Source organism: Anolis carolinensis, chromosome 5, assembly GCF_035594765.1.
Source record: "Anolis carolinensis isolate JA03-04 chromosome 5, rAnoCar3.1.pri, whole genome shotgun sequence".
NCBI lineage: Eukaryota > Metazoa > Chordata > Lepidosauria > Squamata > Dactyloidae > Anolis > Anolis carolinensis.
The window spans coordinates 180,131,067-180,155,600 of NC_085845.1; the positions used below are offsets into that span (position 1 = coordinate 180,131,067).

General features: G+C 39.9%; 1 protein-coding gene and 1 long non-coding RNA gene across 4 annotated transcripts; one reads left to right on the forward strand and one right to left on the reverse strand.

Annotated features, from left to right (window-relative positions):
• Positions 1-6,207: 6,207 nt before the first annotated feature.
• Positions 6,208-24,372, forward strand: washc3 (WASH complex subunit 3). Of its 2 annotated transcripts, XM_003220897.4 has the most exons (7): positions 6,209-6,386; positions 10,017-10,115; positions 13,954-14,019; positions 14,349-14,477; positions 14,609-14,716; positions 20,931-20,995; positions 21,857-24,372. In XM_003220897.4, exons 1-7 carry the CDS (start codon positions 6,336-6,338, stop codon positions 21,939-21,941), a joined length of 603 nt encoding a protein of 200 aa, XP_003220945.1. In that variant the 5' UTR covers positions 6,209-6,335; the 3' UTR covers positions 21,942-24,372. The 2 variants fall into 2 exon arrangements, with proteins under 2 accessions (XP_062839123.1, XP_003220945.1); XM_062983053.1 differs by lacking the exon at positions 10,017-10,115 and having other exon boundaries at positions 6,208-6,386.
• On the reverse strand, positions 7,821-13,015 carry LOC134299644 (uncharacterized). Of its 2 annotated transcripts, XR_010006880.1 has the most exons (4): positions 12,887-13,015; positions 11,218-11,322; positions 10,149-10,216; positions 7,821-8,921 (listed from the first exon to the last, which is right to left on the reverse strand). It is a non-coding gene; the product is annotated as an uncharacterized LOC134299644 (long non-coding RNA). The 2 variants fall into 2 exon arrangements; XR_010006881.1 differs by lacking the exon at positions 10,149-10,216.
• Positions 24,373-24,534: the final 162 nt, after the last annotated feature.

Here is a 24,534-nt window from a genome sequence, read left to right on the forward strand (position 1 = left end):
CTATTGTCAACTTCCACTGAATGAGAGGACCTACAAATACCTAGATAAGTGTTCTCTGTAGGAATGTAGATCCCCCAGCATAACTCTGGTGCACTTTGACCATAAAGTCAAGATGGAGAACCAAGGAATTCCTAAAGAGAAAATATTAATCAAAATTGCAAACAAATGTAGAGGGCCAACTGTATATGTATCCGTTATAGATTTAGTGCCACTAGCCATATCAGAACCAGTGTGGTAAGTGGTTTGATTGTTGGACTCTGAAGACCAAGGTTCATCTGGGTGAGTCACACACACTCAGCAACAGAGGAAAGCTAACCCCTCTGAACAAATCTTGCTGAGAAAACTCTGTGATAGGGTTGCCTTAGAACAAGGGTCCCCAAACTTTTTAAACGGGGCCAGTTCACGGTCCCTCAGACCATTGGAGGACCGGACTATAGTTGGAAAAAAAACCCTATAAATAAATTCCTATGTACACTGCAGATATCTTATTTTGAAGTAAAAAAAACCAAATGGGAATACAGCCTCAGTGTTAATCATAATCATAATAAAAATAAGAAAGATGGTTGGAAGAGACCCCTTGGGCCATCTTGTCCAACCCCCTTCTACCTTTGTGCACCAAAAGCACAAGCAAAGCACACCTAACAGATGGCCACCCAGCCTCAATGTTGTTAATCATCATCATCATCATCATACATCACACAGTCCTAAATGCCAGGGAAGTGTTCAACTTATTGTGATACGAAATCCAGCATATATCTCTATATATAAAAGAGTGATGGAATCCTGGCGACCGACAAAACAACAAAACTAAACACCCCACAACCTCGAAAATTGACAGCACAACCCCTCATCCACGCCTCTAGGTTGATACAACAAAACGAAAAGAAAAATAAAGTCCTAATTAGAGGGAGAGGAATAATTGTTTTTATCCAATTGCTGCCAGTTAGAAGGCTAAGCTCCGCCCACTTGGTCTCCTAGCAATCCACTCAGCCCAGGGGACAGGCAAAGTTAGGCCTCACTTAGGCCTCTTCCACACTGCCTATAAAATACAGATATCACCAGACAACGCCACAGCAACACATGGCCAGGCACGTATATATCATTTGCTGCTATACTGTGTCTTTGTGCCAATAATAATAATAATAATAATAAAGAGGATTGGAAAAGACCCCTTCAGCCATTTAGTCCAATCCCCTTTTGCCTTTGTGCACCAAAAGCACTGGCAAAGCACCCCTTAGTAAATTATTAATTTAATAATTAAAATACCATTATAAACAAGCAAAGCTTTAGAAGGCGCGCAATAGGTGAGGGAGGAGGCGGAAAAGGCGGAGGAGGAGGGAGCCACCATCACGGGGGCCGGATAAATGGCTTCGATGGGCCGCATGTGGCCCCCGGGCCTTAGTTTGGGGACCCCTGCCTTAGAATCACTATACATTGGAAACAGTTTGAAGGCACACACAGCAAAATCAAGGCTCAAAAATAAGCAGTCCTGCAGTTTACCCAAAAGTGTACACCTCTTATAAGTCTCACTCAAAACAGTGAGATGATAACATTCAATTTGTCTTTAAGTAATTCAAATCCCTTTCTCAGTATGAAATCCCATCTGATGACATTGGAGTTCCTTTAATGCAATCTTGCCAGACTTTCTCTCAAAAAAGAACAGTGGAAGTTCATGGGAAATGACCTTTTCAATGTTCATTGAATTCATTATTGAATTAATTCAATGTTCATTGAATAAATTATTGCTCTGATGGAGGATCAAGTGACACTATGTCTGGACATGGCCTTGGACCAGCTTTTTCTTTCTATGCTACTTGCTGGTTAGTTCTGGAGTTGTTTTGACTTCTATGCTGATTATTAAAGGAACACCTTGGGAATTGGTAGATTTATATAAGCCAGCATATGAAATTCATAAAAACCACTGTACAGCAGAGACCACCTGGCTGGCTTGCTGGGTTCTTTGGCTACTTTGATTAATGAGAAAGGCCTAGTTTGGTTGTTTTTTATGTATGTTTGTTTGGAGGACCTCAATCATACCATTATCCTTTAATGGCACACAGCTTGGTTTTTCTTGATTCTTTCCTTATTTTCACTGCTGCAGGAGAGGATTGAGAGCTGTGTAGACATCACTTGGCGAAACTCCCCATCTCCACCCAATGTTCATCTCTGAACTGACTTGTCTTTTTTTCAGTTGCCCTTGAATTGAACTGCAATTCTTTGGTGAGAAAAATGTAATAGATTGGCTCTGGGTCGTACACACAGTTGAATTGCAGCCTTCCTCCACCCACACAGATATGTAAAAGTAAAAAGCAGCCTGTAAGACAGCTTGTAAGACAGATATGTAACCTGCAAAGGGTTTTATCACAATTTAATTCCATGCTAACAATAGCTGTACTTCTTTCACTGCTGCCCTTGAAAAGGATAGTAATTTTTGTTTGTTTATATCAAGTTTGTTCACTTTCTTGGCAACATATAGTGACGCTAAGTATGGTGACACTAAGACAACCCTATCGTGGGATTTTCTTGGCAAGATTTGTTTGGAGCGGGTTTGCCTTAGGGCTAGTGATAAAGGTTTCCCTGAAAACGGGATGAGGAGCTGTGATGGAGCCACTTTCCAGACTTGCACCACAGTTTCAAACCTTAAGCTTATATTGGTCATCTTTACTATTTTACCCTCAAGATCCCTGCCTGACCCAGGTACTTGGGCCTTAAAGTCATATCTATATGGACCAATGGATGTGTTCCATGAATTCAAGTCGGTAAGCATAATCACATCGTCCATCAAAATTTGATAGTAACAGCCACAGTTGTAAAACAAAAAGAAGTTTATTAGGACATATTTAGATTGCACTGTGGTATTTAGTTACTCACAGCTCCCCAGAACTCTATTCAGTTCTTCACCCTAGCTGACTGTCTTTCTCTATTACAGCTTTTCCCAGTCTCTAGAACAGTGGTTTTCAACCTGTGGGTCCCCAGATGTTTTGGACTTCAACTCCCAGAAATCTTAACAGCTGGTAAACTGGCTGGGATTTCTGGGAGGTGTAGGCCAAAACACCTGAGGACCCACAGGTTGAGAATCACTGATCTAAGTGCATCTACACTAGAACTGATGCAGCTGCCATAGCTCAATGCTATGGAATCATGGAAGTTGCAGTTTGGTGAGGCACCAGCGCTGTTGTCAGAAAAAGCGAATGGACTTTTAAAACAATGCCCTCTGTGATTCCACACAGCATTGAGCCATGGTAGTTAAAGTGTTGCTGAACCGCATTAATTCTACTCCCTGACACTACATATACATTGACCATTTAATGCAGCTTCAAACTGATTTTGAAGAAAGTGCAGGTGTTTACACACACAATTCATGGGAACTGCACATTCTCAGCTCCTGCCCTAGTGAGTTCTGATCTTCCCTCAATCAGAGTTTCTTTGGATACTCTTTGATGTATATAAACAAATACCTTCTCCTAAAATTATTATTTTGAACCGGTATTAAAGTAGATTCTCAGTTAACCAGAGCTCAAGGAACTGGCAAAAGTGTATTGTCTGCCATTTAACTCGAATGGCATCTTGAATTCACAAAGCTGTTTTTATAATACATTAAAATTGTATGCTATTAATTTTGCATTTAATTACTGTATTTCAAAATTAATACCAAATTTATGGAATGGTATAGTGTGGGGGGTAATATTAGGCCTATTTTTAATACGGTAGTAGCTCTCAAGCAATCTGAAACTGCATTTATCCCCATTACCTGAGAGTACTATATAGATAGACAGAATATAATGTTTATATGTTTATTTGGTATATATTGGAATATACTAGTGTATGTGTGTATGTATATAGGTATGTGTGTGTGTGTGTGTGTACAGACAGGTGGACAAATGTTGGCTTTCTGGAAGAAACAAAGACCACCAGCATTGACCTCCAGTTAGAGCGCTCAAGGACCAGGATTTCCCAGTTCTCGGTGTCTATGCCACAGTTTTTAAGGTTGGCTTTAAGCCCATCTTTAAATCTCTTTTCCTGTCCACCAACATTACGTTTCCCATTTTTGAGTTGTGAGTATAGTAACTGTTTTGGAAGACGTTGATTGGGCATTCGGACAACCTGGCCAGTCCAGCGGAGTTGATGGCATAGGAGCATCACTTCAATGCTGGTGGTCTTTGCTTCTTCCAGCACGCTGACAATTGTCCGGCTGTCTTCCCAAGAGATTTGCAGGATTTTTCGGAGGCAACGCTGATGGAATCTTTCCTGGAAGCATATGAGTGTGATGTCTGTAGACAGTCCATGTTTTGCAGGCGTATAGCAGGCCTGGGAGGACAATAGCTTTATAAACAAGCACCTTGGTATCGCTATGGATGTCCCAATCCTCAAACACTCTCTGCTTCATTTGGAGAAATGCTGCACATGCAGAGCTCAGGTGGTGTTGTATTTCAGCGTCAATGTTGACCTCTGTGGAGAGGTGGCTGCCAAGGTAGCGGAAATGGTCAACATTTTCTAATGTTACACCATTAAGCTCTATTCCTGGCATTGCAGAGAGATTTGCTGGTGACTGCTGGAAGAGCACGTTGGTTTTCTTGATGTTCAATGAGAGGCCAAGCTTCTCGTATGCTTCTGCAAAGGTGTTTAGAGTGGCTTGTAGGTCTTCTGAATGCGCACAGACTATGTTATCATCAGCATATTGGAGTTCTATAACAGATGTTGTTGTGACCTTGGTTTTGGCTTTCAATCTGCTGAGGTTAAATAGTTTGCCATCTGTCTAATAGATGATTTCCACTCTGGTGGGAAGCTTCCCATCAACAAGATGAAGTATCATAGCGATTAAGATGGAATATAAGGTTGGGGCAATACACACACCAGTATGTATACATACATACACACACACACACAAATTTGGAATATTCAAACACAAAAAGGTATTTCCAATGAATACATAAATTCACCAACAACCCCATGTGTTCATACACATACACACATGGAGGGCCCTTCCAGACAGGCCCTATATCCCAGGTTTTCTGCTTTAAACTGGATTTTATTTATTTATTTATTTACAGTATTTAAAATGTAATATTACCATATAATGAAATAGTACAATATAGTAATTTAATGCTTATATTGTGCTATGCTAATAATATATTGTATGTTCATTTGATTTGTAAGCCGCTCTGAGTCCCCTTTGGGGTGAGAAAAGCGGGATATAAATGTAGTAAAATAATAAATAAATATTTATATTCCACCCTTCTCACCCCGAAGGGGACTCAGAGCGGATCACATTGTATACATACAAAGCATTCAATGCCATAGAAATAGAGACAAATACAGAGGAAATTTTAACCTCTTCTAGCTTCCTAAGGGTATGTTCAATTCCGGCCATATGAGTCCCCACTGCCAGATAATCTGGGATAAACAGAAAACCTGGATCAGATCCTGGGATATGGGGCCTGTCTGGAAGGGTCCCAAAATATAATTATGGGTAACTCAGCCCCCTAAGGAGCCCTGGTGGCGAAGTGTGTTAAAGCACTGAGCTGCTGAACTTGCAGACCAAAAGGTCCCAGGTTCAAATCCCGGGAGCGGAGTGAGCGCCCGCTGTTGCTCCAGCTTCTGCCAACCTAGCAGTTCAAAAACATGTCAATGTGAGTAGATCAATAGGTCTACTCCCCTCCGGCAGGAAGGTAACGGCGCTCCATGCAGTCATGCCGGCCACATGACCTTGGAGGTGTCTACGGACAACACCGGCTCTTCGGCTTAGAAATGGAGATGAGCACCAACCCCCAGAGTCAGACATGACTGGACTTAACATCAGGGGAAACGTTTACCTTACCTAACTCAGCCCCCTTCCACACAGCTGAATAAAATCCCACATTATCTGCTTTGAAGTGGAATATATGGCAGTGTGGACTCAGATAATTTAGGGGCCCTTCCACACAGCCATACAACCCAGAATATCAAAGCAGAAAATCCCACAATATCTGCTTTGAACTGGGCTATCTGAGTCCATACTGTCATGTATTCCAGTTCAAAGCAGATATTGTGGGATTTTCTGCTTTGTTATTCTGGAATATATGGCTGCCTGGAAGGGCCCAACTCCAGGGCGCGTTCTGCTGATAAACTCAAGGAAAAGGAGGCAGGTATGTATTTGAAAACCACTCTGCTAGAGACTTCCGGTGGTCCGAACTACAGCCCCCACGATGCAACGCGTCCCAGAGAGCGGCGGCTTCCGGTTTCGCAGCACGAGCGGCTGGAATGCCGATGGGTCGGGGCGGAGGGTGATCTCGGGATCGCTTCCGCTTTCCGATGCGCTCTTCCGTTGAAGAAGGGGCCTATGAGCGCCTGCGGGGATGGACGAGGACGGGCTTCCCCTCGTGGGTTCGGGCATCGACCTCAGCAAGGTACCAAGGTCTGCCTCAGAGACCAGGCCTCGCCTTCCCGAGCGATGGACGGGAAGGCTACCAGCCCCATCCCACCCCTTGGTGCAGGGTCTAAGCCAGGCCTGGGCCAACTTGGGCCCTCCAGGTGTTTTGGACTCCAACTCCCACAATTCCTAACAGCCGGTAGGCTGTTAGGAATTGTGGGAGTTGAAGTCCAAAACACCTGGAGGGCCCAAGTTGGCCCAGGCCTGGTCTATCAAGTCAATTGCCCTTCCTGTCTTTCTCCACTTGTTAATATTCCTTTCTTTCAGAATCACTTTGATCTCATGTTTGTTTATTGTTTACAAGTATTATGGCTGAAACAGAATAACCCTTACTTTATACAGGCCGCATTTTATCTTGGCATGGACAAACTTTGGACTCCCAACTCCCACAATTTCTAACAGCCTACCAGAGGGCCAAAGTTTGCCCATGGCTGTGAATCTGTAGTGGATTTCAATACTTAAGTTGGGAAAATGGCATCCTTAATTTCTTGATGGTTCAGTGTACATAAACTGTGTCATGCACCAAATTATATTAAAATGTATTAAATTACCTTCAGGATATATGTATAAAGTGTATATAAAACATACATTAATTTCCCCATAGACTTGGATCCTATCTGAAAGATGTTTCCTTCTGCTATGTGTTTATATGCTAATAATAATAATAATAAGCACTTAAAATCAATCAATGCTAACAAAATTACCATCTGTCAGCTGCAAAAGGCCACTCTACTTGGATCTGCACACATTATTTTCCAATACATCACATAGTCCTAGACACTTGGGAAATGTCTGACATGTGATCCAGTACAAGAGCCGGCATAGTGATCTTGTTTGCTGTGTACTAATCTTGTTGTGTATCAAATAATAATAATAATGTGTTATCAAAGACTTTCATGGCTGGAATCACTGGGCTGTTATGAGTTTTCTGGGCTGTATGGCCATGTTCCAGAAGCATTCTCCCCTGATGTTTTTCCCACATCTATGGCAAGCATCCTCAGGTTATGAGGTACCTCGCAACCTCTGAGGATGCCTACCGTAGATGTGGGCAAAACTTCAGGGGAGAATGCTTCAGGAACATGTCCATACAACCCAGAAAACTCACAACACCCCAATAATAACTACCTTATTTGTATCCCATCCCATCTCCCCAGAAAGACTTGGGGCAGCTTACAAGACAATAACAATACAAACAAGAGCAGCACAAAATGTGTGATAAAAACCAAAAGAATATAAATGTGCACCCAAAGAAATTAAAGTAAAACGTAACAATTGAAGTTTAACATAAAACACGTCAAATCAAAATAAAATAAGCAATAAACATAGCCAAAGATTAAAAGTTTAAAACCATAGTTTTAATATAGTTTTGTAATACAGGCATTACAAAAAAAATTAAATAAGTTATCCAGAACATTTCTGGTCCCAAGTATTTTTAATAAGGCATATGCAACCTGTATTTCTGGGCTGATTAGTAGAATAGATCAGAACTGCTTATTGGTCTGCGGAAGCTTAACAGTCACACTATGTGCTGAATTTATAAGGCAGAAGGCTAAAAATCACAACTCCTATTGAGACATGCTTAATACTAGAGACAAATGCAACTGACAGGATAAAAAGAGTGAAACTGATCACAGAAGTTATTTGATACAGGTAGAGGAGCTGAGAAGCTGAACTGTGCTGTAGTTCATAAGAAAATTTTTTAGATTACACTTCTTAGCATTTGTTAACTAATCCGGGAACTATATTTTTCTATCAAATTCTGTCGAAAAATTAAAATGTACTCCATAGTCAAGAGAGACTTTGCTTTTTAACAGGTGTATAATAAAACACTCAAGTAAATACGTTGCCAGGAACAGCCTCACTTGAATAATTGTCATAAGCACACCTTAAAACTGAAAATCTGCTAGATAGATAGGTAGGTGGGGACTGGTAAAGCAGGGAGCTGAGAACTTCCGTGTTCTGCTATGGTGATAATGACTGATTTAGTAGAAAAAATCTGAGAAAAGAGAATTTATGAAGTGGACTTTTCTGAATTATTTCCCTGGTTGGAGTCTTTTGGGGTGATTCATGGGTGAAATCAGGACTCATGTGAATACTATGGATTTGCCTTGTGACTATGAACATTTTTTCATTGCATTTTAGTTTTCACAAACAAAATCCAAAAGCCTTGATTGGGTGATTTCTCCACCACGAAAAGCCCCCTTTCTGCACGCTTAAGACAGTATTGAATTAGTCCAAAGTCCAGTAACACAATGGCTAACCTGTTGTCTATAGGAAGCCCACATGCAGCTTATGAGGCCAAAGTACTCCAGTTCTTGCTTGCAGCAACTATGAGGCTGCCTCTTCTTGCAAAGTAGGGGCTGCATGGTGTCTTAGGATGTGGCTGGGCCTCTTAATATCTTCCAGCTCATTGAGCTCTCAAATGGCTCTCGACTTGATAAGGGTCCCACTAGTGCAATAAAGGATCTGTAATTCATAACTTTTTGCAAGCCTCATCAGACATATTAGAAACCTAAAGAATGGAATCCATTTGTTAGTTCCATGTAAAGTAGACCCACTGTATCAACAGAAATTTGACAGATCAACCCCTATATACGTTTCATGGATTCTCCTCTATGTAGGATTAACAAATTTAGGCAAGAATTGATTTGTTTAAACCATCATTTACATCTCTTCTGAAGGACTTGGTGATTGAAATCTCTGCTTAAGCCATTAGTCTGTTTAATCATTGTATTTCAGTACAACATTTAGGTAAACTTTATTGTTTAATATAACCATAATATACATTCAGATCAATTATTCCTAATTGTTTCTGGTTTTATTTCAGTTGTCAAAAATGGAATTCCTTATATATCCAGACTTCTTAGAATTACTCCATCTTCCCAAATTCTCTGTTTTTTGAGCATCTTTATGTTTATACATTAAAAGAGGCCGTGCTTTGAGAGTGACTGGACATAGTTTATTTACACTTTAATGCAAAGTTATATAATTATTCATAATGATACCTTAGAGGTAGGCTTTAATCATTTTAAGAAAACATTAAAAGGTAGTTTACATTTTTCAAATAAAAGCCAACACATTTTAAAAGTTAATTTAAAACAAAAAATGTGATTTAACTCGAAGTATTTGTGTAACTGTGTTTAATATACTTCTAAAATCCATCCTGTGTGTTTTTCAATGTAAGACTTGATGTATTTGTAAATTGCAGCGAGCTCAATGGAAGATCAGTTCCAAATGCTGTAGTCCTAACTTTAAATTTTGTTCTCTTTTCTGTTTTCTGCCTGGTCCTTTCTTCTAGATTCAGTTATATTTTAGAGTTGCATGCATTGCTTAGATTTTAAAAATGTGTTTGCGCCATTTTTACATACTCCATACTTGGAAGAGACAGCAACCATGTTAAAGGATAAGGTTACATTTGGATGACTTGGAGCTTTAGTTTGAAAATAATACATTGAAATTCAGTATATCAGAAGCAAAACCAAGCCAAATGTATACATCCAAATTTGTGGGAGGATATTGGCTAAGCTCTGTTGCCAAAGAAAAGGACTGGGAGATTATACTGAATCAGTCTCACTGTTGCATGTTTGTTTGTGTTTGTACAATGCAGGTTCCAGCCATTCAGCAGAAGAGAACAGTGGCGTTTCTAAACCAATTTGTGGTTCACACAGTTCAGTTCCTTAATCGGTTTTCCACAGTATGTGAGGAGGTATGTAGACATTGCACGACATCACATACCTACCTTTAGTTGTGCTTGTATGCAGGCAGATTTGTACTGCTTATTCTTTAGTTTGCAGCAAGCTTCACGACCTGATAAAGTGTCAGGGAAGATTGTCAACTTCATTCATTTTGGGAGATACTAAAGGCGAACAGTCAGATAAAACAGAACTTCCATTGAACTTACTGCAATTTACAAATACACTGTCTTACATCCTAAAAGCATGCAGAGTAGACTTTAGAAGTATATTAAATACCTGAATGTGGTCAGTGAAACAGAACAGAGGGATGCACAGCAACTAGGGGACTACTTGGCAAAAATATCTGCCATTGTTGAGCTTTTTCAGTATTTAAATTATTTGATATGAAGTAATTTCAAAGAGCTAAAAACCAGTGAGTTTTTAGGATTTTTCTTAATTGGCAGTCCTGTATAGCTGTGGATGGTCTTCTTTTCCTTCAAGAATGACATCCATCCTGAAGAACAAAGAAGCATCCATTTAAAAAACAAACAAGAAATAGCTAGGAACCACATTTTTTTTTTAAAAAAAACCCACTAACATCTGTTCCCCCCCCCCCCCCCCAATTATGTTTGCTGAATGGTATGTTTCTCAGGGTGTTAAAAACATTTGGCTCTGTAAGCCTGGCAAAAATGTATTATCGTGTCAGGAGGCAGTGAAAGTACTACAGGTCTGCCAGCAAATGCAATAGCCAAAGCTGGTTGCATATGGCAACAATTAGTTAAACCCACCACATCCAACTGCTTTAGTTCTTAAGCTTTTAAGAAATGAACCAACAGTTTTAAAGAAATCTTTCACGTGTTGCATCTTTTTCTTCCAAGCATTTACAGGTAGGGCTGGAAAATATTTGTAGTATTTCATGAGTATTACCAAGAGCACTCCTGTCTTGAGTGAAATGGGCCATTAAATGGTATTCAGTTGGTTATGACACATCAAGTGTATAAAAAGGCAGTGAAAGAAGGTATTTGCTGAGTGTTTCTTAGACTTTGGTTTCCACATTTCTTTTGTTTTTTACATGTCTGTTAAGTGGTTTATTTTACCAGGTTTATTTAAATGTAGGTTGTTTGCTTTAGTTACCTTTGTTTTGTAAATGGTCATCCCAAATGCTCTCACAGTCAAATGGTAGCAGGTCTCAGCATGTGGCTTCCCAACATTTGAAGATTCAGTTTCCACAATATTACTCTGTGTAAATAAATCAATAAACTACAGATATTCCTCAATTAATGTATTTCATGAGAAAATTGTAGTCCCACTCTCTCGTCTGCTTTGATCAAATCTCATATGGAATACCGTGTCCAGTTCTGGACACCACAGTTCAAGAAGGATGACTGAAATGATCAAAGGTTTAGAAACCAAACATGAGGAATGACTGAGGGAGCTGGGTATGTTTAGCTTGAAGAAAATAAGGTTGAGAGTGGACATGATAGCCATGTTTAAATATTTGAAAAGATGGCATATTTCTGCTGCTCTAGAGACTAGGACCCAGAGCAAAGCATTCAAATTGCAGGAAAAAATATCCACCTAAACATTAGAAAAAGTTTCCTTATGGTAAGAGCTGTTTGTCAGTAGAATACGCTGTGTCAGAATGTGTTGAAGTCCTCCTCTGGAGGTTTTTAAGCAGATGCTGTATGGTCATCTGTTGGGGATCCTTTGATCGTGCTTTTCCTGCATGGATGGTTCTTTTGGTCTGCCAATTCTATGATTCTAATTCTTTAACAGAAAATTTGGGATCAGTAAAAAATAACTTAGAAAAAAAAGTGATTTTAAGCAATTGCTTTAATTGACATGTTTTAATGATGTGTTTTTAAAGTATATGTTGTTTTGTTGATGTGTTCAGGGCATCGAATTGTGCCCTTGTTGTAAGCCGCCCTGACTCCCCTTCGGGGTGGGAAGGGTGGGATATAAATAAATTAAATAAACAAAAATAAAAATGTTTCAGTAGACTTTATTGACAACTAGCAATATGCACATATCAAAAAAATTGTGTCAAGAGCAACTTGAGAAACTGTAAGTCACTTCTGGTGTGAGAGAATTGGCTGTCTGCAAGGACATTACCCAGGGGACACCCAGATGTTTTACCATCTTGTGGAAGGCTTCTCTCTTGTCCCTGCATGGAAAGCTGGGGCTGACAGATGGGAGCTCACCCTGCTCCCCGGATTCGAACTGCTGACCAAAAGGTCAGCATTTCATATCAAATGAACCAACCAGGTCTGGTAAGCCTTCCATAAGTAAGCAAGAATGCTTTGATTCTGCTAGATATCATTTCGTGACTTCCTCCAAAATGGGTCCAGGAATTACTTTTCCTTCCATTCGACTTCACATTTCTTATGATTACCATTTGGTAGTCAATGTCTAGGTCTATGTTTGTTTGTTTTTAAGGGGGCAATAGAGATGAGTCAGGCTTACCTGCTCTTCCAGGTTCTCATTGTTCTGTTGTTCACACATGCTCAGTAATGGACTCTGGAAGCAGCATACAGCTATCATAGGCTTCCTTTGTCCCATCTCAAGTTTTATTGCATTATTAGCGTATTTACCTGGTGTTTCCCTGGTGTCAGAGGGGCCACTCCCCCCCCATTTCATCCCTTCTTTCTCTTTCCCTCCCCATATAGCTTTTCCCATTTCTTTTCTCCTCCTCCCTCCCTTTCTTTTTTTTTTTCACCTCACTTTCTTCCCTTTCTTTTTCTCTTTCTTTCCTCCTTTTCCTTCCCCTCCTCTTTCTCACTTCTCCAGCTCTGAGAGGGCTTACCTTACAATGTCTCTACGGTAACATAATTCTCTTTGTGGCTTTTTCCTCCATCCCTCTCTTCTCATACACATGCCACCTTTCTTTCCTGGTGACATCACAGAGGGCCACTTTGCCTAGCAACAGCCAATTCTTCACCTAGCAACAGCCAATCTGATGACATCACAGAGGGCCACAGGATTGTCACCTAGCAACAGTCTTTGTGGGACAGACAGACAGATTTTGACTTTTATATAATGAGATATACTATAGGTACACTGCAGCAACCCCACATGGAAATTCTGTGTTTTTCCGACCCTCCTTCAGTATCCTCTCAATGCAAATCCATCTGTCTAAACAAAGAATGGACACAAAAAGACATTCCCATGTATAAACATTTTGCAAAATTGAGCTTCTTTTTCAGAGATGTTATTAACTGGGGATGCAGATAGATAGATGCATAATCTCCAGATCACCATTTGGTGACATGACAAAAGATCTCTGTATCAGACTTGTATTGGCCAAGTCTCCATATCACAACAAACCCGGAGAAATGAACCAACAACAGGCCATTTTCTCTGGAGAATCAAAAGAACTGGGTTCAAATGCTATTATAAGCAAACCAGGGGCATTAGTTTCATACATGTGGCAAGAAGGAATTGCTTCCAGGCAACTAAGGAAAGAGGTTGTATGAAAGCCAACACTTTTATTTTTACCGTGTTCCTTAAGCCACAATTGGTAGATGTGAGTAATTTGGGCCAAATGAGCTATTAAACGTTTTTCTAAGTTAGTAAATATTTGCAAGGTTCCTCAGAGTGGTAAGTGTACTATTGCTTAAAGGTATCCAGTTCATGGCCCAATAGTTGTATTAGTGATTAGCACTGTGGTATTATTTGTGATCAATCATGAGGTGTTTCCATCTGTGTGACAAGACTTGTGCTATACTTGTATTATGTGCTGCACATTTTTATCTGAAAGATTGAGGTAATAAGTGTCCATGGGGGAGGAAAACCTTACAGAAGAGGAAGGGCATAGGAGAAAATCGGCAGTGAATAAAGTATTGTGTAATGTTTCACTTCTTCTTTTCCCAGAAATTGTCAGCACTTTCTCTCCGTATTCAGCAAATTGAGACTACACTCAATATTTTGGATGCAAAGGTTTGTGCCTGATACATCTCTTCTTATTAGTGGTCATTTTCAGCATATTTAAAAGATTTGCTTGCGTAATTTGTAAAGTGCAGTTTGAATCAGAATTGTGTTCATCTGCAAACAAACATAAGTATTTCTTCAGAATAACTGAATTAAATGAAAACAGATGGGAAATAGCTGGAGTGGGGCAATGTGGAGGTGAACTTTTTGAGAACATCAAGGCTTAAATGACAAGCATTTCATCAATGTAACTGAATTCTGGGGAATTGCTGACTAAGCAGCTAAGAATTTTTCAACCAATCCAAAACAAATAATTTCTCATTGCTTCCCATATTCAGCTGTCTTCTATTCCGGGCTTAGAAGATGTCAAGGTTGAAGTATCCAGCACCAGCGACAATATTACAAATGGCCCTGTCTCACAACTCCCTATAGATCCACAGTCAACAAACATTTCACCTCATTCAGAGGTAAAAATCAACATAAAGCAATTGGACACTTCCTGATTGGAGATTTATTTGCAGTTAATTTTTCTTTAAAGACCACAAAGCTTTCCTGTGTTTTTAAAAGATTGACCCACAACATTTTCTGCATATGATAGGGTAGTTCACCTGAAGTTGGACAACAGAAGACAGAAGAAAACACCAAAAATATCACAACTGTAGCAAAGGATCCACGCTATGCCAGATATCTCAAAATGGTTCAAGTGGTAAGCCAGTTTTATTATCTCAGATTTGTCATAAATACCAAATGTGACTACATTCTATAGTAAATCTGTCTTTGAAAGCAGTCCTCCTGACTCCTAATCTATTGTTTGCACAGGTGTTGTTTTATACGTGCGTTGTGTGCACTGATTCATATACAGCCAGGCTTCCCCAACACACTGTGGCAGTGACCTAAGAGTTGGAAAAATGGTTCTAGTTGTGATACGAAAGATACTATGTAGCTCAGTGGTGGCCATAGTAGCATAGGATTTAGTTGCCTCTCATTTGGATTATTGTAACGTGCTTTTTATGAAACTAATTATGAAAAGTGCTTGCTCCAAAAAGCTGCTGATAGATTGTTAACCGGGCTGGCTACAAGGACCATAAAACTCTTGTTGCAGCAGCTTCAATGGCTGCTGGTGTATTTCCAGATACAGATCAAAGTGCCCTATACAAGTCCAGGTTGTGTTCTGGACTGTTTCCCTAACGAAGATCTTTTGGGGAGCTCCTTTTCTCTGTGCCACTAGCCTGACAGATTTAATCAGATGAGAATATGGGAATGGGATGTCTCAGTGGCTGATCCCAGGCTCTGGAACCACCCTCATAGAAAGCTAGCATCTATCCTGTCATCTTTTCATAGGCATGTGAAGATCTTTAGAGCCTGACTGCTGAGGCACAAAAGTCCTTTTTTCTGCTATATTGTTTAATTTTTATACTTTTTATGATTAAGCTTTTAACTGCATTTACTTTTATTGAAAGTTTTTTTAATATATATTTCTAATTCTTCTATAATGGAGGTGGATGGGTCATTCATCTTTTTCCTTGGAACACAAGACATTGGCCTTCTGTAGCTCCAGAGCGTCAAGAAGGCTAGAAAATGCGGTTAAACAGGAGAGACCAAAGCCATTCAGGTTTCTCATTCCCAAGAGTTGTTTGGTGGGGCAAAGGCGAAGGATACACATCCACATTTTCCTTTGCTGGAGAATAAAATGGAAATAAGCCTTCATGCTTTTTCCTAAGAGATGCTTTTTGCCTTCACACCATGCAAGTTGGTCTTATTTTTAACCAGCCATTGGCATAATTCCTCTTATTGGACCATAATGTGCAGACTTCTTGAAATTAAAATGGAACTAACAGCTTAATTGGATTGCTTGTGCCCAGCAGTTGCTGTTGAGTCAGGCTTCAGTACAAAGCATTCAAATTCAGTAAGTCGTTAGGATATTCCATTGGGCTGTTTTGGCTCACACAATTTTCCTGTGAATTTGGAATGGGGCACTGGCATTGTATGGCTTGATAATTACCACTGGACCTGGAAAGACTGATGTGGCAACTGAGCATGCCTGACAATTCACTACCACATTCCCTAACCTGGTGCCCTTTATTAGAACCTGGGGCACTCTGGATCCATCCTACTATGGCTCCCATAGTCCCATAGCCAGCATAGGTTATCCTGTTGGGGTAAACTGCTGTGATGCATATAGATCTGTTTAAGGGATGCCCATTTCCTGAGTTTGAATTAGTTCGTTCTCGTTTGAAGATTGAGTTGCAGAAAGTGGACAAACTTGCTCCTTTTCACATGCCGTGCCTTCTGTGTCAATAGAAAATATTAGAAGCTGATCTAGAAGTTTTTTGCCTTTCCCCTGTGCTGGCAGAATGTGCATTTTAGGCAAGAACCTTATTTATTTAATGTATACCACCTTTGCACCAAATAAATATACAAGTAGCTAATTATAATCAGGACAACACTCAAGAAACCTCAAAAAAGTTTAAATGGGCAAGTCACTTCTGGTGTGAGAGAATGGGCCATCTGCAAGGATGTTGTCCAGAGGACCCCCAGATGTTTGATGTTTTGCCATCCTTGTGGGAGGCTTCTCATGTCCCCACATGGGGAGTCGGAGCTGACAGAGGGAGCTCACCTGCTCTCCCTGGATTCAAATCGCCGACCTATTGGTCGGCAGTCCTACCAGCACAAGGATTTAACCCATTGCGCTACCAGGAGCAATTGCAATTTCTCAAATCACTCCTGATACGAAAAAAAAGAAAAGCTTGAATGGGCAGAGTGAAAATATAGTCTTTACACTCATATTTAAAGCAGTGAACATGGAGCAATTCACTATTCTGAGATTAATGTATTCCTCAATCAACAAATAACACAGGATAACCCCTCTTTTGTGTGTTCTTCAAATGAGCCTCAGCCTTCTCAAGATTCATTCTCAAGTGGGCCTTTTCTAAGGAAAACAGGCAGCTCTTCACATTTGCGAGTTTCTCTTTCACGGATTTGGTTAATTGTGAATTTGTACAAATTTCTTACCTAACTCAACCTCCTTGCTCCATTCCTTCTATTCCAGTCTTTCTTCATCTCCTGTACTCTCCCAAGATCCACTGGCTCACCCCACTCCTTCTGAGAGGAGAAAGTTGGAGCAAAAGGAGTGGTGTGAGACAGAGGATGACCAGAAGTAGCTTTAATAGGTGGCCAAGGTGTCTTGGGAATGGCAAGATGGCAATTTTGGCAGGACAGGAGACAGAGGAGAATCTGGAGCACAATTTGGCAAGGAGTGGGTTTCTCAGAGCAGCATGAAAACCTGGCAGAGGCTTCATGGCAGTAAGGTCAGGGCTCTTGGTGGGAAGAGTCAATAACGTGTATGTTAGAGAGAGGTTACACTTTTTTATTTTTTAACCTTTGTGGGGATCTTGCTGAGTGTACTTGTCCCATAATGCCTTGCCATGATGAAGTCTGAACCCCTGGAGGGCCAAGGAGTTTCCACTTGGCAATCTGAGGCAACTTACCAGTTTTAGGGCAGACCCCATGCCTCCACCCCTTCCAAGCATGTGTTCAGGTTTGTTGCATGGCAGTTAGAAGGTACAGTTTAGTCTCTAAGGAGATGGATTTATTCTGACCCGATAATTAGATAGCCCCACTAGCAAATTTAAAGTAATATTATTGATGGCAAAAATCCATGGGAAGCAAATTGCTTCAGTGGGTGTGACAAGTTCAGATGTGTGGTGCAAACCTCAACATTGAAGAGAGTATAATACCAAGAGCCATCTGCAGCAGTAACCAAGCCAGCTCTGGCCCTTAAGACAGATATGCTTTCTCTTTTAAATTGCAAGGGAACGCTGTGGTTCTCCAATTTTAAAGGTGGGCCTGGAAATGAATTATCTCTTGCTTGGGACAACTTCTCCACCTGTTTCATAAAACCCTAAGCTAACCATTTATAGGCCCCCAGAATATGATCTTAAATTCTTCTTGCATTAGTTATGTGATCCAATTCGTGTGTTTTTATTTGACTATAAATCATTTCAGTGTGATATGTATGTTAGATAAAGTTTTTGGCAAGCAAAAACTCAACTGCATCAAAACATAGATATGGGTTTCATCTCATCCATTTCTTACTTCATATTTCCCATGACACTTCCTGGGGTTGAAGCCTAGGTGAGAACCTTTGGGACTCTCATTTTAAACCTTGCCATTGCTTGAAGTCTCTCAAATGGGAAGAAAATATTTATCAGAATAGAATCAAGCTACAAGGCTCCATCCCCACCCATCCACTCCATGCTTTTTCCATATGGCAGATGGAGACGCCCAGTCATAAAAGATCTGCGTGACTCTATGGCAACTCTGTGTATTCCCACTGTTAAACTGCTGAACTTAATTGTTTTTATTGGAGATCACCAGTTTTTTTGTGGGGGGAGCAGAGAGGAGAAAGCCCCAAATACCGGTGTGTACAGGAAAATATTAATCACCAAATTAGCGCCACTTTTGCTTGCCAATTTTAACCGCTTTCTCTGCTTTCCACAGTGACGCTAATAGAGACACTGTTCTCTGGAGCGCCAGCCATGGCTCTCTGCTCCTTTTTAATGCCTTCTGACTTACCTTGGCCAAAATGCATATGTTCTGTGCCAAAACCAACCACATACTACTGTTCGCTTAGATGTTGAGGCCTCTCACGTCCTTTTCAGACCTCCAGTAGACCTTGGAAATCAGAAATTGGACATTGTTATTTTTTCCTTTTGACCTTTTGAATCAATGATGGCAAAGCAACAAGTTTTGTTGGAGCTTCAACAGCAGAAATGCAGAAGCAAGATTTTCTTGGATTGCCCCTAGTCGAGGGTTTGGACTTCAAATTGGTCACGGGCCTCTTGCTAGAAAAAATATGAAAAGAGGTTGCTTCAGTTTGAGGGAGAGCAATCTCTAAACTGTAGGCAAGTTTTCAATGAAAGACTATGCAGAGTTCACTAATGCCCACCACTATTAAGAATTTGTGTTTCAGCAGAAGTCTTGAGGTGGAATTTGGTGAAGCTGTTCTAAGTTAAAACTCTTGCTTGTGATTATCAAGAAAGGGTCAAAGGAGATGAAAAGGAATGCTTACCCAATCTTGTACATAGAATAGAATAGCTTTATTGTTACTGTACATTGTACAACTAAATCAGCACATATCACAAAACAACATACCCATCCCTCAAATGTTTAAACATTGCAAAATACTTAAATCTTATTTGCTGAATTAAATATATTAATTCACATGGCAAAATCTACTCCAGACAAGAAGCTCAGGGTGCTAGTCCCATGAGCTGTATGACTTCTGGTGCTCCAGGGAAACATATTACATAAGCTTGCTAAAATAATAAAAAGGGGTTATTACTCCTGAACTGTGTATTTATAACAACCGTCCAGTCATATAGGTAGAATTCAAAGACTTATTCATGTAAGTTTGGTATATTAGACATTTTATTACACTTTTGAGACTGAGAGATAGAAGATAATTTTTTGTGGACTTAAGTTAGTCCCAAAGCTGCTACAAGGTCCCATGTGCTGATAGTCCAGACTAACACAACCATGTCTTTGAATTCAACACACATGATTATATGTCAGATCCATACTTCTCTTCACTCACCTAACTGCCTCTACATTTTAGAATGTTACTGAGTGCTCCTTGGGAAACACAGTCAACAATGTTTTCCAATATCACCAAAAAAGAATTTTCTAATCTGTTCACATTCCTGTTAGAATACCATGGATCATAGAGACCATTCATACTGTAGAATTATAGCAGTTTGGCACCACAACTGACATCCATCCTATGAAATCCTGAGTTGTAATTTGTTGTGGCAACATAGCACTGAGGGAGAAGTGTAAATACTGCACAAAAGTGCAAATCCCAGCGTTCCATAGCATTGAGCCATAGAAACTAGTGGTGTCAAACCTCTACAATTCTCATATCATGTCATTTCTGTTGGTGATTGGAGTCAAAGAATATTTGAAGGACCACAGATTTTTGCGGTCCTGTCCTAAACAATGCCTGTGCATTCCAGTGGCTAGGAAATATGAGCAAAAGGATTTTACTGCATTCATGCTTTGCTTGGGAGTTTCTCATAGGTAACACACTGGTGATTGGTGGTCAGAGTTCTGGGCTAGATGGATCTTTGTTTAAAATGTCCAGAATATGATGTTTTTCCTGCATGTACCAATTCTGTTCTCTGCATCTCTTGTTGGGTTGCAGTTAGTAAATCAAATGCCATCAATGTGGAATTGGACTTTGCTCTACTATTGACGTATTTATCCATTTTTTATTTTCTTTGCAGAATAAGTTTCTTATTTTCTTTGGCACTTCCACTGTGATCATGTTGCCAAACAGTGATAATGTGATTTGGACCCACATTGCACATCTGGTATGCGTAGTGGCTAGAAAACAACACTGAGTGCCTTCCATCAATTTCAGAAGGCATGAGAGAAGAAATTCACATCAAGAGTGGCAGCTGAAAGAGGACACGTACAATAGTTGCCTCACCTCCTTATTTGGGATTAATTAAATTAAGGAGTTGCCTAACTGTTGACTCTAGAATAAACCAAGTTACAAGAGAACTGATTTTTTCCCCCAAAAACCCTCTATCTCTTATACCTGTAAATTAGGAGAGTGCGGTGTGTGGCTTTCCTGATGCTGTTGGATTGCAATTCGGCCAGTGCAGACAATCACTGGTGATGAGAGCTGTCATCCACACTCATGTAGAGGGCCACAAGTTGGTCATTCCTTCTGTAGAGCAGACAGGAAAACTCGTTTGATCACCCTAATTATGTTTACTGAATAGCATCAATTTCTCAGCTTAGGGTTTTTGTTTTGGTTTTTTTTTTTTTTGCGGGGGGTGTATTTTGTTTGTGTTTAGCAGAACATTGCATTTTGAGTGAGGTATTATGGATTTAAAAACATTTCTCTTTCACAGGGTGTTCCTGTAATGGCCATAAGAAATAAAATGATCTCTGAGGGGTTAAATCCAGATCTCCTTGAGTAAGTGGCTATTTCTTTTTAGTTTGTTAGTTTCATGGAAACCTGGTGGAGTTGGGGTTTGTAACTAGGAAGGGGGTGAATTAGGGGCAGCCTTTGAGGCCAAAATTATGGATTTTGATATGACCTGTGAATAAGACATGGGTCATACTGCTGATAGCATTAGCATAGGTCCTAGATCTAGGAGAATATCTAGATCTAGGTCATGCTGCTGAGAGGGGAAAGTTCAGCGTCACTTAGGGTGGGCAACCACTTCCCCCATTTCTTTGCACAGGCATTAAAAACCCAGAAGTGGCATAGCAGTGGAGAGAATAGACGTGCTTGATGCTTCTTTTAGGTTCAAACGATAGCATTAACATTGTACTTTATTGTACAGGTTTGGGAGGCCAATTGCTTGACTAACATTTCTAGACTTATATACATTATGTTGTTTTTTTAGAAGTTTCAAGATAATTAACCTAATTAACCAAATAAGAAATATAATTTGTTGTTTGGGAAACGTCCTGCATTATCAGCCTGAAGAAAAAACTCAGAAGCTATGCTTCCTCTCTCAGGGGACGCAAATCTAGTACAGGATTCCTATTGTAACTCCAGTGGAACCTTATACCAGATTTACAGCCTCCTTGCACACTCTACGTACTTTGCATCTTATTGGCCCTCTTCATACAGTTGATGCAGGTATTCTCTAGAAAAACCAGTGCTACTTAGTTGTGAATTGCTTTAATGTATTTTCATTTTTTGCTGTATTGCTGCTGCAGGCTAATGCAGCTTCTCTTCCAGAAGCTCTTAAAGTCTGACACATAATTTTTATGTCTGTTGGCATTCTAAACTATGGAGTTGTGATTTCTCACTTTTCCCTTTCAGCACACCAGATGCTGCAGTGCCTGATTGGGAAGATGAAGCAAACGCAGAAGAATCCTCTGACAGTGAATGCTCCTTTAGTGACTAGAGGCTTCAGGATATGGGGTTTTGTGGGGTGTAGGCATCCATGGTTTTTCTTCAAAGGCCCTTCTCAAACTTTATTTGTAAATACTTTAACAAGGATTGCTGGTGGCTTAAGCCAGATCAGGTATGCTTTAAGAAAGAGTAATGTTGCACTGGGATCTTCTCATTGTCTTCCATAGAGTTTTAAATGGAGGCCCCAGTTGCTGCTGAAGGGAGACTGGCAGGATGTGCACTGAAATTTGATATGTGGTGGCCTTTGCTTAGATTGTGGTTGTTCCAAGAAAGCTCAGGGTGAAGTTAAGGTGTGAGAGAGACTCTCATGTGTATAAAGCCAACAAAATTCTGTCACTCAGACCATTCTCTGGGCAAAACCTTGTAAATTACCTCAACATGTTTTGGCTTTCCCCTCCATACAGCTAACTAAATGCTGATGTATTATTTCTTGCACTGTGTTCTTTCATTATTGAATGAGAATTCAAAATGCCATTTACGTATATTGGGATATACATACACATTCTGTTTGTCCCAGCTGCCCCAGCAATTTAAGGCATAGGCTTATGGCCTGGGAGTGACAAAAGAAAAAAAAGAGGAGCGTGGTGGTTCTTTGAAACAAACAAACCTTTATTCCGTGAGATGAGACTGCTACACAAAGATGCTGCACTATTTTTTCCCATTGTCTAGCTTTTAGCTCTTAAGGTAACGTAGCAGCAAAATTTTGCATTTTGTATCACTGCCAGGCAAGTCGACAGGACTTTAATGAGATTTCTGTGTCTGGTGTAGCATTTCTTGTTTAGAATTTTGTTCATACATATTACAATAAAGCCAAGAAAGAAAGATTCAGGTTGCCTATAGGGAGAAACCTTATTTTCTTAGGGAATTTTAATATAGTAAAGCAAATATTTCTGTGACTTAGCATTTGAAAGGTTGCTACAACCAAACTGCTAATGGGAAGTACCTGCTTACACACATGGAGACCTACCACTTATTTCAAAACATATGAGTTACATTATTAAAAGATCTGTTGTTAGGTTTTCAAAGTGGATGTGTATTAATGGATGGGGAAAGAAGAATGAGAAAGAGCCTTGGCAATCAAATACAAAGGACCCTAAGTAAATTTTCAACATTTAGTCCCATTCATACTACACAAATATAATGCTCTGAGTCCACTGTAACTGGCATGACAACACCTCGTGGGAGTTCCGAGCTCATAGCTGGAAAAGGGATTGAGGATCTCTGGTTGAGAGTTTTAGATGTTTCTCCCTAAACTGCAAATACCAAGATTCAGTGGAATATTGCCTTGGAAATTAAAATGGAATATAGGACTATTCTTGAGGTGATTTTCATTGGTGATCTTAAGTTGCTTTAAGATGACTTCATAGTGTACTCTTTGAACATGCTTTAAATGTACACATATGGGTCCCATTTGCCAGGCCAATAAGCCAGAATTCTAGAGAACCTTAAAATTCACAAGTAAGAGCACTGCCTAATTCCTCCTGCTTGGCTTCTCTTACCAACAGAAGTGCCTTCAGTAGCTTTGGACTCACTAGGAATAGCACTACATACACCTGAGCAAGTATTTCTGCTATATTGCTGCGATGAGAAGCTAGACTATGGCTTGTTTAGAAATAAGACAGGAGTCTGATATGGGCATAACAGTAAGTTTTTTGTTCCTGATAGATTCTTGATGGTTTTCATGGGAAGAACCATACAGTGCGATTAGAGGAATATGTATTAGCGTCCCTGCAAACCATAGGATTCGCCCACACAAACACAAGGACACTGGGGAAAGGATACTAATACTATGTATACTCAATAGGAAGCTGCACTTGACCATGAATTCCTCAAGCATGTACATATGGCAGATAGCTGTGTTCACATCTCACACATCCTTTAGTTGTTTAACTCATATCTATCAGTTGCTACTTTCCTAGTTGGCCTGAACACATTGCTACTCAGTTATTTCCAATTCGCTTTGTGCATGCTAACTATATGTTATGTACAATGAAAGCCAAGATGGCCATTGCCCATAAGTGTTCAGTTTGAAGTTGAGCCATGAGGGGTCAGGGATTTATGGTTCTCAAGTCAAAAGAGTTCCTGCTGCAGCTGCAAAGTCAAATCTCACACCACTTTTCTGGTTAAGAGAAGACATTCCAGGGCATTTGTTTAAGTCTGAAAATATGAATTGTTTTGGAATAGGTCAAGACAATTTCTTTCAAGCAACAAATCTAAGAGTTGAACTCGTATCTAGATTTTTTTTCTTTAGAAAATGCAACTTTCATAAACCATATCTGTTTGTCAGCCTGAAATTACTTACAGTGGTTACATTCTTGTTACCAATGCTGCCTAATAATACAAATATTGTATACACTCTGAACTTGATCCTCTATATTTGAAAAGCATGCATCCATAATTAAAGTTATCTTTTGTAAATCAAACTTGTGGTTTTTTGTCCTACATATAGATGCAAGTATTAGAGCAATCTGAAAGATCACATTTTATTTTGAAACTTTTTTTCTAATTTTTTGGCTTAAAATTAGATAGTCCGCTTTTCTGCTAAGAATTGCATTTAAATGGGCTTTCAATAGTAAAGGAAATAG

Bases quoted from the DNA above. Each gene is read 5' to 3' on its own strand.
- washc3 (XM_003220897.4), top strand. From the start codon at position 6,336: ATGGACGAGGACGGGCTTCCCCTCGTGGGTTCGGGCATCGACCTCAGC. The intron at 10,116-13,953 runs GTATGTAGACAT...TTCTTTTCCCAG, and splicing joins TTTCCACAGTATGTGAGGAG to AAATTGTCAGCACTTTCTCT. The intron at 14,478-14,608 runs GTAAAAATCAAC...TGCATATGATAG, and splicing joins ACATTTCACCTCATTCAGAG to GGTAGTTCACCTGAAGTTGG.